Consider the following 20935-nt stretch of genomic DNA (forward strand, 5'->3'; position numbering starts at 1 on the left):
ATCAGCATTTTTTGGCACAATTTTGAATTTGAATTTCGAGTCATTATTTTACCAGTACTTTTGCAGGTAAAACTTAAACTATTTCTGCTCTCTGTATACTTCCATTTAATCTTTGTCAGGCCAGTCTCCCCAATCCATTCCCAGCGCTAGATCTGATTTTTCAGAGTCTTTGCAAGTCAGCCTGTATCTCGGCTTATCCTTGCTTGAATGCACGCCCATCATCCGTAATTCTCCTCCGAGACGTGATCAAGATGGCTTATGCCTGCGTTTTCCCAGGGGCCTATTTTTCTCGGAGCTCTCCTGAGGCAAGCACCTAGAGGCACACTCGCGAGTCGTTTTACCCAACGTATCGGCACGTCTCTGGCCTCTGTAGAGCTTAATTTCCCACCATCATGCAGTTTTTACCTCCCCCCACTTCTCCAGCCTTTCCAGGGAACCTTGCCTAGGGCACTGACCGGCCACGAAGCTAAGGACAGCCATTGGTCTTCGAAAGTACCACCTCTGCCCTCTCATGGCGGATTTGCGAGCTATTTACCCTGGGTGTTTGAATGCCCGTTCAAACACCCTGGCGCCTCACACCACAAGCAGTACCCCGTATTTCATTTCCAAGCCACCAGAGCACTCCACTAGTCTCCTCCATTAGCTCCACGCTTTCGAAGTCGCCTCATGCGAGAGATGCATTAGTCGATTTCTTCTTGTTTCGGCCACTCAGTAGGTCGCTCTGCAATCGGGCACTAACACCAATATCGAGATATCGAAGTCAGTATTTCTCTATCCCCAATCGGAAATCTTCGGAACCTTTCTGTCCGGAAGCCGAAGTCCCACCCTTTCTTTCGAAAGAAAGCGTCTTTTTAATTAGGAGTCGCTGCCGCCCCACAGGGACTCCACGCCGCGCTAGCAGACTGGCCAGCAAACAGCAAGTCTTCCGTCGGTCGTCATACGAAAATGTATTCGGCTACTCAAGGGATGTTGTCCCTAATTTCTATCTTAACCAGTATTTAGTCAGTCTGTGTGCCTAGTAGAATTTTGTTATACTTTGCTAAATTCCTAATTATCTTCATTTATGGAAACATCCGTGGCAACCGCGCTTGTTCGGCGCTTGTCTTCGTCTCGCATCCTGGTGGGCTATATTTCGGAGCACTAGGAGCCACTCTCTGCTTGGTGAGTTTTTGCCAACCTTTTACTCTCCGACCATCACCGTTTTTTTTGGTGGGCATTTTTGCCAACTTACTGACTGTCTGTGAACCAGTTCTGACCATGTTTGGATTTGGGCTTGTTCACAGACAGGGTTCAAGAGCCTGGAGCGGGCATGGTGACTGCATCCTCGCTCCCTTCCTCGGGGACCCAGGACGGCTAAGGCTAGCCCGTAACACATCACCATCAGCCAGCTAACTTCAAATCTCCATGCTTCCATAGTCTCAGTGATGTCTACAGCATGACAATTAGATTATTTTACATTGAAGAGACTGGAACAACCGAAACTATTACTAACGGGTCTTTAATAACTATAAGCACTAAGAATTAAAACTCTGGGATTGTTTATTTTTAACCTTTTATAGATTCTTATTCTGTTTAACTATGCCAAAGGAAACCCAATAGTAATATTCTAATTAGGACCTGCCCATACTTCAAATGTTACAGTTTTAATATATTTGCCAACCCATGTTAAAATTTAAGATATTTGGCAAAGCATATATGTAAGTTAAGTTACTTTTTAACCTTTTGACTAGGATCAGGTTTTGTTGATTTATGTTAACTGAATTAAAAGTAAAATAAATATAGAGGCACAGACATTAGACGAAATCGCATTGGCTTTTTTGCATTTGAAACTAAAAGATCCACCAATCTCCCAAAGTTATTTTAAGGGAACATTTACGTTGCTCCAGTGAAGAGGAGAGAGTGTGACAAATTCTATGAGAGCCATGAAAGTTGCTCATAAACATTTGGACATTTTTGGTATTTTTGGTGGACCCTCAATTCTTCAATCAGACAATGGGTGTGAGTTTTCGAATCGTATAATTGAAGAAATCTGCTCAATGTGGATTGGTCTGAAAAAATTTCATGGATAAACTCGCCACAGTCAATCTCAAGGAAGCGTCAAACAAGCAAATCAAGACATACGAAAAATTCTTATGACTTCGATGAGTGATGAAAATTGCAATCGATGGTCAGAAGAAAAATAGAGAATTTCAGCCATGTTCCGTCATGATGTTAAAACTGTTTTATTGTCATCTTCCCTCCCATTACCCAATCAGCATTGGGTAGACCTAGGTGTGCACAGGTAAACGCTGAATTCAAATTTACCCAACAAACTCGGATAGTTCTAAGTCAACCCGGGTAAACCTATGTTTACTTCAGCTTCTAGCATTACCCGAAGTAAAGAGAGGTTTGGTCGTGAGCGGCATGGCTTGTCCAGTACCACGGCACGCAGGATCACGGCGGGGCCACGGGCAGCTTCTTGTCGACGAGCCTGGCGGACTGCATGTAGGAGGACAGCGAGCTCATGGTCCTCTGGCCGAGCGTCTGGTCCTCGGACCAGCTGCCGGAGATGCTGGACTTGCGGCGGCCGGCCGCGGGCGCCCGGCTGTCCCACTCGCCCAGCAGCTGCAGCAGCAGGTCCTTGGTGAGGCGCGCCTCCTCGGGCTCGGGGGAAGTGCTCGGCGACTGCGACGACTCCGACGACGAGCAGCTGGCGAAGCGGATCACGTTGCTGGCGGAGGCCGGCAGCCCCAGGGGCACGTCCCTGTTCAGGCCGGACATCTTGAACTTGGCGCGCCGGGCGCCGTCGGGCGGGAGCTTGTAGGTGGTCGACGAGGTGGTGGTGTGCGACACGAAGACCGGGCCGCCGGCCGCGACGGGGGGGCTGTCGGGGGAGTGGAGCGCCGCCATCTGGAAGAGCCTGTCGGAGAGCTTGCGGATCTCGTCGGCGAGGTTGACCCGGCTCGCGGTGTCCCTGGTGTTGGGCGCGAGGCACGAGCTGTCCGAGGCGCGGCGCTCCAGGTGCTGGAGCCTCTCCAGGTGGTAGGGCGCCGGCTGGAGCCTGAACTCCGGGGTCCGGGGCTGCGGCACCTCCACCACGGACTCGGGGGACGAGGACAGCGAGCCGCAGGGCGACGGCGAGCAGCCGCGCAAGGACAGCTGCGAGTCCACCTCGCAGGTGGGGCCGCACAGGGAGATGGTGTGGCCCGTCACGTCGAACAGGTAGGGGCTGTTGGGGTGCTCGCTCCAGCGCTCCACGAAGCAGCGCAGGTTGTCCTTGGCCGTGTCCAGCCCGTCCACGCGACGGGGCGGCCTCCTCCTCAGCCAGGCGTGGGCCAGGCTCTGGCCGGCCGACATGCGGCCCCTGCAATGGAAAGGCAGACAAAGACCCGTTGTTAATGCTACCTCAGGACTGTCGTGTGGAACCTCGCCGAATGTTAGTGCCATGTCAATTCACGTTGTACTGTCAAAAACTTTGGAACTAACATCAAAGTAGGTTTGTGAGTTTTTGCCCAATCATCTATAATTTAAAAACTAAATTAAGATTCATTATATTTATCTCACACTAAAACTTTACACTTTCGAAATAAATGCGCTGATTGTGATTGAGTTCATTCTTAAGAATTAACAGTAATAATTAGTCTGGTCCTTAGAAGTTGTCTCTACGTATGCAATGGTCATGGCTTATGATTGTCTTTAACCACCCAATCAAGAACCATTACACTCTTATACAAAGAATCATATTTAATGGCAGGACTAAATCTCACTGTTAATTCTTAAGTATTCAGATGCATCACAGCATTACAAATGTGACAGAATGCTGTACTAGGCAGAAGAAAACTACGAGCCAAGGACAGCTATGAATTTCCATGACAAACATTCTCAGCTCTGTAACAGTTATTGCAGTCGCGTTATGTTTTATGAATGTGTGACTACATGTATGAGCGATGTTGTGTTGTCTTTGTTATAAGTTCATCATGCAGGTTGTTAGTTACAAGAAACTACATTTATTTTAGTTCCAACTTACTGTTAGTTTTGGGCCTTTGTCATACCTTTCACTTTATTCATTGGCACTAATGTAGCATATTAACATAAAGATATTATGTATGACAAAACACGTACTGCAAAGAATAACTTATATTTTACCGTAACTACTTCAATTGCAATTTACAGTCATCAACATTGAATATTAAAATAAACATAACAATTAGTCACACTATGCGAACTTAAATGGTTAGCTATTGTGTCAAAAGTAGATAGCATGATTTAGGAAAACGTTTGTAAGTTAGTGGGTTAAAAAAGAAGCATGCAATATAAGATTTCATTGAGTTTGCAACAAAAAAAAATACGTACTCTCGTTCTTTCACTAATAATTTTCTGATGAAATCTTTGGCATCTTCTGAAATTTCATTGAATACCTCATCATCAAAATCATATCGTGCTATGGTTACATTTGCCATTGTTTCTATATCTGTCTCTCCCATGAATGGCGACAAGCCAGATAACCTGAAATGAAAAGTAATACATTTATACACTATATATTATGTAAATTAATTTTCCAGTGTTTTAATTAGCTATTGATCATATTTATATCTTGAATTTACTTTCTAGATAACATTACTGTGAAATTTAAATTGTTAATAATAGTTCAGTACCGTACTAATTTTAGAAACTCTTCATAGTGAATTTATAAATATTAATGCTCTCTGCTTTATCGGGTACAATTATTTTTTGTATGCATAACTTTCTTCTCTCCATAAATAAGTTTTACAGGATTTGCAGAGAATAAACATTTGTGGCCACTATTTAGGGAACATATAGAGCTGACATTAGCCAGCTATTGCTTGTTAAGCGTGAAAGTCATTTTCGCAAGTCGCACATTTTTCAGCGAGTTTTAATAAGTGCTTGTTTAGTTCTAAGTTAGATGAATTCTATCTTTATATATATATATATATATATATATATATATATATATAATATTTTACTGGAACTTTAATGAATAGTGATTCCTTATCGAACTTAAATGATTTTCCCAAATTGCCTGGAATCTCTGCTTAATGAATTAATAAATTTTTTAAGTTTGTTTCAAACAATTTTTACAGTATAGCAAGGTCGTGATTTGATGAGTTAATAGAAGGTACAGTAGGACTGCAATAATAATAGCCACTTTACTACAAAAAAAAACAGCATCAAAACTATTCAGAAAACCATAAACTGAGGGCATTTCTAGCCATTTCTAAGGACCTCCCAGGAGTTTATAAAGTGTTTCATTCTTGCTACAAGAATTATGCAAGACAGATTGGCATAATGATCCCCTGCACTCTACGAAACACTAAGCAGGCATTAAATACATTAGAAACTTCTCAACCAAAGCATACCATTACAATAAAACAATAGTTACAGTCCATTTCGACTGGGCACAACACCTTGCAAATATTTTCCAACTACTTAACTGCTACAAGGTAAGCAAAAACAATGACTTCAACACAGAAGTCAAAATAGGTACTATGATTCTGTCCATCCAATGGCCTTGCTGGTGAGCCAAAGGCACCACGCCTGTATCTCTGTGAAGTTTTGGAATTTTCACTTATGAAATATATCCTTGCCGGATTTATATTTTTGTTCCTTCAATTCCTTGCTGCAGAAGGCATTGCAAAATCACCTTATTCAATATTATCTCTTGTCGATCAATGGATTAATACTAATTTTTAGTGGGTGATGGTTTAGTATTGATCAACTGGCATCTAGGCTGGTAAATCTATTGTTATCAGTCATGTTACTCGAAATAACCAATTCCAGCAGCAAAGATTTTTTTTTTTGTTAAGGTTTTACTGTCTTGGTACATACTTACAGCACGTAGCATATGACTCCGATGGACCACATGTCTGTTCCAAAACCGATTTGGTCGAAATTAACCACTTCCGGTGCCACGAACTCAGGAGTTCCGAACAACACTTGCAGCTTCTTTTCTGGATCGTACTTCCGCGCCAGGCCGAAGTCAATTATTTTAACTCGATTCCCTGTTTTTGTCAGGCACAATATATTTTCTGGCTGAAAATAAATAAATCTTTTTAATTGTGTTTTTAAAACCATTCTATGTTTTTATCAAAATAGATTGTGTTTAGTTATAAAATGTATCGAATCTCTCAGCTATTAGTTTGACTTTTTTTGGTAGTAGTATAAAAACAAAACAATATTCTCATGAATTTGATATAATTTAAACTAAATTCATACTAAACTTGTTTTGATGCCCAACAATAAATAAAAATAATATAATGTTTTTTTATAAAATCACTTTTCAACTCTCAACCCAATGAAAATACACTCCAGAAGCATTCACCTCAAGATTATTATGGATTCCAAAGTTTTTTGTGATAATACATAAATAAATTGAAACTACATAAACTAGGAAACTAAATTGAAAATTTTTCAGTTACTCTATAGCTTAGTTCTTTGAGTGGGGATTTGTCATTTAAATTTCAAATGCAGATGCTATGTGAACCCGCATAAGTAAAAGACATCAAAAGTCGCCATTTTTGTACATAACTAGTTTGAGCTATTAAACTATACCTCTGAAACATTTTAAAGTACTTTAAAAAACATAACACTTAGTCAATGTGTTTAATTCAGTATGTAAGACCTACTAAATGGCATTCAATCTTCTTTTATTTTCTTAATCAGGAAAACATTACTACTTACAGGAAATCCAAACGTAACTATATAAATTATATGACAAGTTTTTTTTTAAATTGTAAATAGAGTTTAAATTATATTTAAAAATATTGGCTATTTCATTTGGGCTAAACAGTTTTTGAATCCAGTTTGTTTATCCAACAGAATTTACTGACATTTATAAACTGGAGCTGTTATTGGATTATACCTTTGCCATAATAACAAGCAATAAAGCAATCAGCAAAGCTTAAATAAACATTTCATTTCTTAGTTTACAGTACATGATCAATAGCTCTATAAACAAAGATAAGTGGTTAAGTGTTTATTTATACTTAGCTTAAATTCTATTAACATCTGTTGAAATTGATCAATCTGTTTGATATTTACATGTATGACTGCCATACCGAGTTAAAATTATATGCGATGGCTATAAAGGCCTTCTAACATTAGGAACATTGATTACAAACAAACTGTTACGTTTATAGTTATATTTTTGTAGCAAACTAAAAACTCGACTCAAAGTTTTTTTTTTCCTTTTGTTTTATTTAATTTTAATTTGATATAGGAGGTATACATTCGCTGGAACTGAGATTGGAGTCATTGGAGGGAAAACCGCTCTGTATTTCAAAATTCCGTGAGAGGGAGAGAAAGAGAGAGTTCTCGATTGCAGCGAAATTTTAGGAAGGAATACGGACGACTACCACCTGATTACCCTTTCGAGAACAGTGTGACCATCTGTAATTATGGTATTGCAAAAACCATTTCCAAGAAGCCTGTTCAAGTCTACTCGTCCTGCTTCTTGTGAATTCACGATTCCTCATTCCAGAGAGCAAAGAATTTCACACAATAGACTTCACTCGTATGTTAGTATGTCAAGGAATTGCAAGCAGATAACTATTGATGCTAATTTCCGACCTAGGTACCTGATCAGGATTCATTGAGAAGAAGGATAAGTGAAACTGCTGGCATCACCCAAGAAATGTTGCACAACTGGGATGTCACTTTGATGTTCTGGATACGACTGTTGCGAGCATTTGACACCGTGAAATAATTTAAGAGTCTGTCAATTTATGTACTTGTAAAAATATATCAGTCTGTATTTATTTTTTTCAATAAAATTAAGTTCAAAACTATTGAATATGATGGAAACAAAAGTGATATTGATAATCAACATTTTATAATTTAAATAAGTGAACATGTCAACGTAGGAAATATAACAGTCATTAAATCACTTACCACAGTGAATTATTTTCACTCTTTAAAATTAAAATTAAAATGTCATAAAGTTTGTTAGCAACTTTCAACTGTGTATACCGTATAATACTTACAGCCACAAACTTCTTTGTTTTAAAATTATGTTGGATGAGTTTTTCAGTAAAATATTCTCACACGTTCAAGAATGGAGGCTATTAATATTCAGAAAATTTAGTTAATTTTTTTAAATATGAAATGTAAACTGCTTTGTTAGCATGCTTTAGTATGTAAATATAGGTGTTCATTACCTTCATATCAAGATGAATAATGTTGTTCTGATGGATGAATTCAATTCCTTCACATATTTGTCTCATAAATACTGTGCATGCCTTCTCTGTTAAGATGAAGTCGTCGTCGATGACTCTTTCAAACAGCTCTCCTCCTTCTATCCTGCAAAACAATAGCCAAGAAGGTATTATTTTATTACCTCAGTTTGGTCCTGTACGTTTGTTGCTTGGACAAAAACAAGCGATGACAAATGTGCACACCCAAATATTACCTGAATAGGCACCATTAAAATGATAGTGTCTATAGAAAAATTATGGCAGTTGTATCATATCGTGGAGTTACTGGAAAAGTAGGTAACCGATTGAATCAGTTACAAGTATTTTCCTGCAGACAATGAGAAAACAGTTTACTTGAACAAATTTTTAATGTCAGGAACATTCTTGGCACTTCCTCATTTCTGTGCATAGAAAATGCTCTTCATCTTAATTATTACAAAAATCAGATTTCAGAAAATGGTACCTATGATGTAGCCTACCTTATTTTTTCAATAACCCCATGATATTTACAACCTAGCCATATTAAACGCAGGAATCTTAAATATAAAGTTTAGAAAATTACATGTTTTAATTTATGAAACAAATATCATACTTGCTATTTCATAATCTCCTGCTCATGAGAAGTCAAAAATGATTATGGTGGATTTGGGTTTGAACTGACGCTCGCCTTTTTGTCAGAGACAGTGGTGAATGAAGTCACAAAAAATTTTCAAAATATGTTTTGCTATATAATTAAATTCGAGCACTTGTACCTGTTTGTTCATCTTCTATTTGCCTATGCTTCATGCAGAGACTTTTATACCATGACACCAAAGAAGTGCAGAACTAACAAGAGGCTCTCTCGAATTTTGCAGACAATGAAGAGGACTATTGGATTATTCATTCTATCCTGAAAGTTTTTTGAAACCTCGAATTTTTACAGTTCCTAAAATTAACACAGTGTGAAGTCAAATATGGACCAGCAGAAAGAAAATGTTTGTAGAGGCCCAAGGCTTTGGGATCTAACCCTAAACCCTCGCCGAATGAGCATTACCTGTGCGAGAAAACCTTTACCTTGGATAAACAATTGTAAACAAATGCATATGTCTTTGTTTACACGAGCTGATTTGGGTATTTCTATTGCCAAACTGTAATAAGCAGATGTAAGATTTGGTATAAGTAGCACCGCAATTATTTTGAGGATTCATTTCAATCAAGGCCTATATTGGTCGATAGCAAGGTTACATCCTTTGGCTGGTTAGGTATACGTGATTGGGTAACAAATTTTTCTACTCGTTTACAATTGGTTCAGGTTCGTCAAGAGTGTGTCAAGAGCACTTTAATTCAATCAACCACGAGAAGCAGATTGCGTTTCAAGTCTAATTTCGAAACTCAATGAATCCGAGAAAAATTATCGTGGCTGTAGTTAAAAATCCCCAAAGCCACCAAAATAAAGTCCCATAACGTATAACATTGGACCAGAATCGGGTGATATTTACATGTATGACTGCTTATTGCTTATTGCTGTCTATGACCAATTGTTAGGGACCGGAAAAATTCGCTGGTTCCATGACCTCTAGGATGAACTTTATAGTTCCAGGAAACTTTATAGTTCCAGGAACTTTATAGTTCTACGTACACTCAGTCAAATGCCACCCTCTCATTGGCTGCTGTCTTGTGAAGGTGTCCCAACGTAGCGGCCTGTGATTCGATACAGCTACGGTTGAGTGTTTCTCACTGACCCAGAGTCATCCAGGTGAGTTGTGAGCCAATAGCAGAGGCAGCACTAAGGTATAACTATTTGAATTTCAGGCTGTCGTGAAATGAATCCGCGAATTTTTCCGGTCTCTATCAATTGTTTCTTTGAGGTTACATTGTTATTCTGCTGACACCACACAAATGATTGGCTGTTGGGTTGGGATCACAACAGCGGACACGGTCAGGAAGTGGTTGAAATGACGGCCACTCACAGCTCGAGCACCAGCACCATCATCTTGCCGTTGTCGAAGGCGTCGTAGAGCTGGATGAGCCGCGGGTGCTGCAGCGTCCTCATGAGGTCCACCTCGCGCTCCACGTTGCGGCGGTCCTCGCGCCGCGCCGTCGGCACGAACTTGGCGGCCAGCTGCAGCCCCGACTGCTTCTCCGTGCAGCGGTACACCGTGCCGAACTTGCCCCTGCCGCCGGGAACAAATCCACGTCACTTACAACTGGCATAAGTTAGAACGATCATAACTTGGAAATACGTGACTCAGAAGCAACGCAGAACCACACAACTTAGAAACGTCGTAACGTAAAAAGTCATAGCTTAGGACTACCACAACTTAGAAACACACAATTAGAACTGTCATAGCTTAGATACACGTAACTTAGAAACACGCAACGCCGAACCACATAACTTAGAACTATCATAACTTAGAAACACAACTTAGAACAGGCATAACTTAGAAGATTCTATCTTGTGTGTTTCTAAATTGTGTGTTTATAAGTTGTTACAGCATCCCCTGCGAGCGAGCATAGCACCTCCCCCCCCCCCCGTCCACCCCTCGTTATCACTTCTGGAGAGTACCTCCACTCAGCATGGTGGATCAAATGAACGATCACCCAGTCCTTTGAAGACAACTTCCCCTGAGCACTATTGTTGAGTTTTACCCTTACAAATCATACTTTGGGAAAACCTTCCAATGAGTATGGTGGATGAATGGACCTACTTCTGTCACAATTACCTCCCTACTTTGAAGACAACACAATTACCTCCCTACTTTGAAGACAACTTCCAATAAGCATTGTTGTGGAGTGGACCTTACCATATCACTCTTACAAGTCCGGGTTTATAGACTAAGCAAGAAATGCGACAATCCAAGAAATGCAACACGCAAAATATTGAGCAATAACATGTTAGAGTACCTGTTTACAAATACGCATGACGCAATAACGCAACGCAAGCATTGTTCAATTAAAAACTTTCTTGCGTTTTGGCTTGCGTTAGACGGCCATATTTGAAGAGAAGTGCTCCGAAAACTGTAAATGACGCAGACGTTATGTGCATATGAGAATGTACCTATCTTCATCGTCTGTTTTTTTTTAATGTCATTATCTATTGGGTGTATTAATTCAAAGTTTGAGGCTAGTTTTAAAATTCTTAAACTTAGGCTAGTTTTTGGCTGTGCCCAGCAAACCTCATTCCTATATTGAGTGTAGCATTAGGAATATTTTATTTGGTTTGCATTATGAGAACCGGAACTTAACCGACCAATAAAAACCAGAACCGCGAGCCCTACTTTGTAGTCAAAACTCCCCCACGACAAGGTCACGTGGACCTCCCTCCCACTGTGACGTCAGATGCGGGTGTGACGTCACAGCTGGACCACCACCACCATCCAGTGCGTGGTGCCAACGTCGCACATTGGCGGGCGCGGACGTCTGCAGGCAGGCTGCCAACGTGGCGGCGATGAAAACCGCCCACGCCACGTTGCCAAGTTTCTCCTAGCTTCTCCAAGGACAGTACATTCGAAATTTAGGGGCCCGGCTAGCCAGGGGAAGCCTTCAAATCACAGACGAGAGAGCCACACCCGAAGTTTTCCCAAGTTCATGCTTTTTTTCCGTATCTTTAATGTAGCTATCCTAACCAAATCAACCGTCCACAATGCTTTAAAGTATTTATAATGTAGCTAACCTAACCTAATTGACCATTAGTATCCTTTTATCAACACCGTCATATTTATTTACAATGAACAAAAATAAAACCCGAAGATGCACTATCGAACGTTCGGCTCTCTCGTCTGTTAAAAGAAGGCTTCCCTGCTAGCTGGTGAGGCGGGATGATATGCGCGTCGCTCGCTGATAAGGCCTCTGAACTGGCGCGCAGTCTTCTCGTAATACATATGTTTAAGTGGTGACCGTAACATAACTTGTGGCGAAGAAAGTAAGATAAAGGTGTAATGCAATTCCCTTGAGTCTCTCACGAATCTATGTTCGACGCCTAAAATTATTCTTTAAACACACTGTTTTAGTTTGTTTTTTTTCACTCCCAAAGATACAGTTTAAAAATGAAATACGGAAACAGAACTACGCATCTGCCCTCAGCACGTTCCTAAATGCTGTTCGTTAACAGACTCCACTCGGATACCTCGAGCAGTTTTCAAATCACGTGGTTTCATTTTCACCTGTAGCTCCGTACATCGTATGTGTACCCAGGCGGTTACTTCAATGTATTACCATTACTAGTATTTAACAACTATTATTGTAAATTTATCAGAACACTCTTTAGTATTTCTTGTCTTGTGTATGTTACGCAGCATTGCTCTGAAAGTGAAGTAAACAAATAGATTACAGAACAGATAAATATTTGAGTCAATATAAAGTCAAAGTTTGTCTTTGTCACTAGTACCTGGATGTTTTTTTTTGAGACTACATAATTATTTTGTCGTTAAAACGAAATATTTTTCTGTAGGATACTGACAACATCGTTTGTGATGCTTACAAAAATGACCTTTTTTTTTTTTGACGTGACGTCTAATAAATCGATGAACGCCGGCTACACGCACGAAAAAGTGTCCCGTAACGCACATTGTCCCTTTACTCTGTGTCCCGTTACGCTCATTGTATGCTTGCGCCGCATCTATCTCTCTTCCACTCGATTGGAACAACCATCGATTTGACTTTTTCGAGGCACATTAAACATGAAACACTCCCATTCGTTTCCTACTTTTCCTATCATCGTCCTATCCTTAACAGGATAACACAGATTGGAAGAAGTTAAATAGCAAACTTGGATAAAAGTTATAGTTAAAATAATCTCTTCGTTAAAGTAATAAACATATTTGAATTAATGAGTGCAAATAAAAGTAAATTTATCAATTAAATTGTAGCTTTCATTTCACTCCTTCTTTGTATCCATACCAAATAGTGATAATTCAATAAAAATTATTCAATTTTATTCATAAAAGAATGCAATCATTTCATCAATGTTTTGTTATGACGTCACGTTAAACTATAGTCCGTAAACCGACTTTACAGACAACCAAATTTTTTTAAGTGCCAAACGAAATGCTTGATCACCAGGCGACAGTTACGTTAGACCAGGGGTCGGCATACTTTCGAGTAAGATGAGCCAAATATTAAGTAAACAGATTCTCCAATATTTCAGAGATCCGCAACATGTATTTTTCCCTATATCTATATGGAATTTAAAAACTATCCAAAAATAGAAATAAAATTTAACCTTAAATCTTAAAAAAAAAAAAAAAACATGTTAATGTAAAACAATGGTAGTCATTAGCAGAGTTCAACTGATAAAACCAGAAAACCTAAATTATTTATATAAATTAATTATTAAAATTAAAAAAAAACAGCAGGGCGAGTGAGATGTAGGTGCGGGCGCGAAGGTTGAGGACATGAGATGTGTTTGGGCCGTTTTTATTTTTGTGTTTTGGCAGCACAGTGAGTTGTAGAGCCGCAGAATTTTAGGAAAACAGCCGCATGCGGCTCGCAAGCCGACCTTGCGTTAGGTCATTTTCGATAACGCATGGCGACTATTTATGAAAGCTTGATGTATCTCCAATGCGTCACACCTGCGCGTATTCATGTTTCTGCAGTCAACTCTGAGATTACTATGCAGTAGGGAACCATTAGGGGAGCACCATTATTATCTTTTTCTCAATTTTGAAAGTTTTCTACTTTTGTATTGTCAACAGTGTTTTGTAAACAAATTCAATGTGGCCGACAGCGGTCGTAAGCAAACATAATGTGTTGCATAGTAAGTGGCAGATTATTCCAATCTTGTTGGCATTTCTTGAATTGTCACCTCCTATATTTGATTCCTGTTGAGGGTATACTACGGTTTTTTTTTTTTAAATCCAGTTCTTCTTCATTTCGAATATTACTTCTCTTTCATGTACTTGATTTTCGTTCGGGCGCATCTTACGTTTCAGTTCTGTGATATTAGCATAATCCTTCGGCTTGAGTATTTTTATCATACATTTACTTCATTTTTTCTTAATATTTTTTCTTTATTATTTTTTTATCCCGACCTTTCTTCTCTTTGTTCAGATATCGTGTGTAAATTACTCGTTCTGTATTTCCAGATTTCGTACCATCATGTTCTCCTACTGATTTCTCGCATCACCGAACAAGTGGCAGTTGGGAAAACGGGCACCGCTGGCGCTACTGTGGACAGCTGTCGAATCTGAGACAAGACTTTTAGCCCGGAGCTGAAGGAACGATCGTCAGTACTTGCCAGAGATGTGTAACATCTAACCTCGGTAACGATAAAATTCACGCGTACGCATGTTGCAAGTACACTTATAATACTGTTAAGATTTATAATGCGGGGAGAACGGGGTTCGTAAGGGATAGCTTAATTAAGATTTATTACAGTTTTATTGATCACTAATATTTACATTAATAATAAATAATTGTACTTTAAAATGTCCGATCTCAATTCACCGGCTCTTAAAAATATTTGTCCTCAAGTCACTCAATGCCTGTCAAGTTCCTCAATTCGCAATCCTCACCGGAGCTAGGCTCGACAGTGGTTCGCCCCTTACCTCGCGTCTGTCCACACACACAGTCTCGAGCCACTCAGTCCCCACACTCTCACGATCCAGTCGAACTCCGCGTCGCGCCACTCTCAGGGGGAGTCTCTCACCCTCTTCGCCGATGTCGCACTTCCCTTCGCTCGGAATCCGCTCAGAACTCCCGCGGGGGCCGGCGTCTTTGTTTTTAGTACTCTGGAGCCCTTCTCGAACCGACGAGAGCAGGTGTTACGAGTCGCGTCATCCCGGGTCGACCCAATGCCCGAACAGTCTAGAAGGGTGGCGCTACGCCACGCGGCGGCTCGCGGAATTCCCAAGGCCGCTCAGCGATAGATAACGGCACTGAGGCAGGACGATGCGCGGGGAGGGGTGGAATGGGGGGGGGGGGGGGTTAGCGAAGACCCTTGTAATCCGGCCAGGCACGCCTGGCATGCCTTACGTCAGAATACGGCACGTGGCACGGCGCGTGACTCTAATGGCCGCGCAGGGCCGCCAGCCAGCTCTGAACCTGGCGCATGTCGCGGTCCTGCGTTTGTAACAATACGAAACTCGGACACAAAATTCAACGTAGAATGCTTTAAAATAATGCCAAGCTTGATAAATATTCGAAAATTGTGTTTTCATCAACATTTCTGGACGCGAATCACACGTAGTTTCCGCGCCCACCACTAGAATTCGTTGCCGGAGCAGCTAAGTCGACTATTGAACCATTCGTTTAGCAGACCAAAATTTTAAACTATATTATGAAACGGCTACGATAAAAACATAAATAGGCTTGAAAAAAATAATAAACCCTGGATTTGGACCTGATTTTTGACAAGGAATTTTATTAAAATACTGCCCATCTTGTTAAAATTCATTAAACAGTTAATACTTTAGTTTCTGTTTGTCTTTGTGAACTTTGGTTTGCGCCATCCGCCACAGATGGCAGCACCGTGGTTACACATTTCCGTTCCATTCACGAAATGGCTGCCACCAAATGACGTACACCGTCGGCTAAGATGTTACACATCAAAAGGAACGCAGTGTTTGTGTTCAGCGCAGGGGAGAAACAGCCCGCGATGAGCACAGTGCCAAGGCGCGCTGATTGGACCGCTGAGGTCTCGCTGGGGGGAGGGGGGGAGGAGTCACCTCCAGGAATAGCCCCAGGGCTGCAGTGGGCTTCCACTAGACAGGGCCTGCGCTGCGCTTGTTGTACGCTAACTATGTAGCTTGGCTTCTGGGTTGTAGCCGTGTCCTTTGCGAATAATTCACCGACGTTTCGGTCGACATTGCAGTCGCCATCATCAGGTAGCAGTTACATACTGCCAAGGCCAAATTCAAGGCCAAGGAAACGGCTACAACCAGTAGGTAACTGCTCCTTGACGATGGCGACTACAATGTCGACCGAAACGTCGGTGAATTATTCGCCAAGGACACGGCTACAACCCAGAAACCAAGCTACTTCAGACAATGGCTGTGAAAGCCTGCTAACAGTACACTAGCGATTCCGTACACACCAACATCTTATCCAAAGCTGATGTGTAACATTATCTCTTGGTATGCGGCATGTTGTGGCAGACGTTTCCTGAAGACGACGAAGTCAAGGAATGGAAATACACAACAACCAAGGTGCTGCCATCTGTGGTGGATGGCACGAACCAAAGTTAAAAAAGACAAAAGGAAACTTTATAGTATTAAACAAAATTTATGTATATATTAATGACGCTCGGCATTATTTTTTAATAATTCTACGTTAAATTTCGTGTCTGAGTTACGTATTTTAAGTTTATTTGCAAAATGAGAACACATGAATATGCTTGTTACCGAGGTTAGATGTTACACATCTCTGTCGAGTACTGAAAGACTTGCTCACTTTATTTTTGTAATGTGACTGGTGCGCAAAATGTTATGTTACTTTCTAAATCTTATCAATTTGACTCGTAAAACGTTTTAGTACTGAGAAAACAATTTTACATATGTGTTTAAACAAAAGTGCATATCAACGAATGTTACGCCGTCAGGTTGGTGTCCGTGTTTATTTAAAATGCGTTCTTCAAACATCGCTGGGCTCTGCGCGGAACAGTTTTATGTATTTAAAATGAGAAATAGAATGCATAAAGATAAAATAATGTGTTACGCCATACATTTTTTAATATAGTTTTTGTGTACTTTGTGTTTAAAGACCCTAATTAATAAAAAATGTATGTGCAGTTTTGAGGTATTTATAGCCACCACTATAAAATGAGCCAATTTACAAATTAAAGTTTTGAAATACGAAGGCTACGTGATTTCATTCTTTCAGTAAATATTAGGACTGACATAAAAATTGGCCCTTAAGTTCGTAATCCCATTAAATATGTAGGGGAGAGCAGGGTAAAGTGGCCATCCTAAGATAAAACTATACATAAATTTATATTGTAATTAAAATTGAAATATAAAATAACCCTTCATATAATATAGTTTTCGTACAATCAAAAAAATATAAATTTCTTTATGTCTTGCAAACCATTATTTTTTTATTAAATTTTTAAATTAATTGTACCAAATGGCCACTTTGCCCGCATATGTCGGGTAAGATGGCCATTGACTGGCCATTTTACCCGACGTAGGCAAAACATTAACACAACTCATTATAATAATAAAAATAAAACCAAGGTGTGTATATACAATTTGTTAGCAAGTTCAGGAGATAGAATTAAAAAATTAAATGTTTCCACAATATCTAAATAAAATAATATTACGAACTAAAAACCCAACAAAACATCATTAAAAAAGCAATTGCATTTACACTATGTTAACAGAGTGCTAAAGTTTTAAGTGTCTTCAAATAAAATGTCTTGACTTTACTTAAACAAGAAACAATTAAAAATTAAAACCTAACCTATCAAAACAGTTTAGCGGCTACAGCCTTCACATAAAAAGTCACCATTTTCCTCTTCGCAGCAAGCACACTCTTCGTGAGCCCTGCGGTGACATCCGGAACACCTAATCCACACTTCATTTGTTTTTGAGTTTGAATATGCTTCCAAACAATATAAGCAGTCAGCGTCATCGCTCTCGCCTTCGTCCTCTTCGTTGAAAAGGCTTCGCCTTCTTTTGGCAGGTTTTTTCATCATTTCAATTCTATTTTTGGGGGGTTTGAGATTTGTTAATGTTTTGTTTTGACTTTTGTTGCTTGTTTTGGTTCTCTTTTTGTTATTTTGGCCTTCCCTTATAGACTTCTCTTCCAAAAGTTCTCTCTTGTACGGACTCCAAGTAAGAAACTCTGCTTTACCTTTCTTACGGTTAGTTTTGCGTTTGGTGATGTTGGATTTTGGCAAAGGTAATATATCTCTTGGAGATATTGCAAATGATGTGCTTGGTTCAGAACCCGTCACTGGACTCTTATATAGACATTTGCTAATGTTTTTGGACTTTCCACTCTTAGTTGATCCATCTTCACAGCCAACTTCTACATCTTCACATCCAGTAATTGTATCTTCACCGCCATCAACTTTGTATTCACCTCCAGCAGCTGTACCGTCACCAACATCAGCTGTATCTTCACCATCAGCAGCTGTACATTCACCGTCAGTCATCGTACCTTCACTACCAGCAGCTGTATCAACTACGCCACCCACTGTTACATCTATTCCTTGAGCTATTTCTTCACCGCCATCAGACATTGCATCATTGTTACTGCCAACTTCTACAGGATTAACATTGGCCAATGAAATATCCGTGGGTTCTGCAGCGAAAAAATCTGAGTCGTAAAATATGTTAGGGTCCAGCGGAACAATACCACATTTCCGAAATCCATTAATAGCTGTAGCTGGCAAAGCTGCTCGTAAAAATGCTTCTCCAAGAAGCTTACTTACTTGGAACTGAGTAACAACTCTCCCAGGGTTGTTACGGAGAAACTTCAGTATGAGCTGAACTCAAGCGCTCTGCGCATGTGGGGTCACGTGGCCTCCCGCCTCTTGCGAGCCCGCCTGTCCTGGCCGTAACCGCCAATCAGGCTTCTAGATATGCTATCCATTGTAGGCAACACTTCGATATTTGTAATGCTAATTTATTTTATCTTAAAGAAACTAAATCACGGGATAACATTTCCGGCCACCTGCGCTTGTTTCTGAATTGTGTGCCGTCCTAGAGATACTGCCATTTTATCTGCCAAGCCTCTCCTGCTATCAAAGTTTGATATAAGGTCGTAGCCTATACGAAAACAACACATGCACATTGCCATACACGTTAAACATTTATAGTGCAGCTTAAAAGAATTAAAATGTTCAATAGTTTCTTTTATCATTTAGTAATACATAAATAGAGCTAAGTATACATTTCGGGCAAAGTTAACATACGGTCGGGTAAAATGGCCATGTAGTCGGGCAAAGTGGCCAGCCACCTGGCCACTTTGCCCTCTGAGACGCCATTACACAAAAACTAGCGGGGGAAAAAAACCTATGACATCTTCTACAGTTATTAATATGTGGTTATAAAGTATAAAACTAGCTCTTTTCGCTAGGCTATATTAAATAATTATGGCATTACTAAGCATTTACACATGACCAACAGTAATTATCACTTACCTTAGATCAGAAATAATAAAAACCGTAAAACTTTAATAAATCAAATAACTTTCACTGCAAACAGGCTGGGTGCTCTCAGAACACTAATGGCGTCTCTTACAAATGTTTCACATCCTCGCCACCAGACTTCAGCACTCACCAGCGGAGTAACAGCCGATGACCATTTTGCCCGCCCTGGCCACTTTATCCTGCTCTCCCCTACTTGTTTAGGAGAAAAAACATTTTATAAACAATTTCATATGGTTATTTTATGAATATATATAAAATCATGTGCAAAAATTCTAAAGAATAAAGGGTTAATAAAGAATACTGCCACCTTAAGGAGAACCAAATGGTTGTTCGCTCCCAAAAAAAAGAGGAACTAGAAAAATATATCTGCGGTGTGGCCTTTCCTCGCATCTGCGGCACTGACTTTAAGGAACACCCACTCTCTGGCCCCACGGGGTCCATTTTACATTGCAAACAAACAGTCGCTGATCCAACACGATGTTTCAAAACGCAACACCAGATTCATGTGACTGGCCTCATTCATCGTTACTTCAGTAAATGTTTACAACTACGCTGAGAAAACCTAAAACTTTTGTAACCGAAATTCCTAACCCAGAACCCGTATAGGTTATTAGTGCAACGCATGTAGGCAGATTTCAAAACTTTTTTCCTATATAAATCAGGTAATAAATCTGTATTAATAATGCATATTTAAATTCATTTTTTAAAATTTATTGTACATAAAATAATTTTTAGTACCTATTTCACATGTTTGAGTTTTTACTTGCTAGTAATGTTTTTATATAGTTCGTATCGTATGAAAATTATTTCGTATTCATGAGATTTTTTAAGTGAAACTTCTTTGCTGAGGAGGCTACAATTTTCGAGCGTTGCGGATATTCCGATAGCACGAGGGGAGTAGTTAGTAACGTGGTGGGGGAACTTGTACAGGAGGAGAGTGTGTCAGCGGCGACGCCTCTCCAACGCATGCGCTAGCGGTCGAATGGGAAGATGGAGCAAGCTACATGCTAGTTGTAACGGCCGGAACGGGAGACGGCAGGGGAGAGGTAGAAACGACGCAACAGTGATGCTTTGGAATTCTCGTAACGCTGCTTGTGTTTGCCTACTCCTCAGTTTTCGTAACGGCTAACGATTGACGCTACCGTATTTCTTATATATATATATAAATTGAGATAGTATATAGCAATCATGTTGCTTGCTGTTGGGTATGGTTGTCGTGGTGAGATGCGACACATCAAACCTAATTAATAGTAGAAATCGTGTCATGCAATATGGTGCTTGATCAGGAATTCAGTGCAAATGTGCATATATCAAGTTGGCAGTACCGATACGAGTGGCATGATGCTTGCTACCGGGTGACTCCACCGCGTGGAAAGATCGTAACAATTTACTATAAAAATGTACTGCTCTTCAATTCCCTGCAGTTTTAATACGATGACAGTTCCTCTGTAAGGCGATCTAGAGTTAAGAATTAAACATACTATAGTATTATCTACTAGCCCTAAGGACCAAAAATATACATATAAAAATATATATAGCAAATAATAATAATAGTTTAATTTTAACTTATTATATTAAGAATATGTTTTAAGCCTTGTACGCCCGGCCACTGCAGAGCGTACATAGGAGTTAACCATGTTTTGCGTATGTATGTTTAGTATGAGTTTTCACTTGC

General features: G+C 40.0%; 1 protein-coding gene across 1 annotated transcript in view; it reads right to left on the minus strand.

The window, feature by feature from the left end:
• Positions 1-2422: 2422 nt before the first annotated feature.
• The window catches only part of LOC134539700 (myosin light chain kinase, smooth muscle-like), a 125309-nt gene continuing 106796 nt past the window's right edge, over positions 2423-20935 (minus strand). The window contains exons 4-8 of the mRNA XM_063381915.1: positions 10139-10342; positions 8154-8295; positions 5831-6030; positions 4333-4485; positions 2423-3343 (exon numbers count right to left, since the gene is read on the minus strand). Coding sequence (XP_063237985.1) covers positions 2434-3343; positions 4333-4485; positions 5831-6030; positions 8154-8295; positions 10139-10342 — 1609 coding nt within the window. The 3' untranslated portion in view covers positions 2423-2433. The remainder of the gene's footprint in view (positions 3344-4332; positions 4486-5830; positions 6031-8153; positions 8296-10138; positions 10343-20935) is intronic.

Source organism: Bacillus rossius, chromosome 15, assembly GCF_032445375.1.
Source record: "Bacillus rossius redtenbacheri isolate Brsri chromosome 15, Brsri_v3, whole genome shotgun sequence".
NCBI lineage: Eukaryota > Metazoa > Arthropoda > Insecta > Phasmatodea > Bacillidae > Bacillus > Bacillus rossius.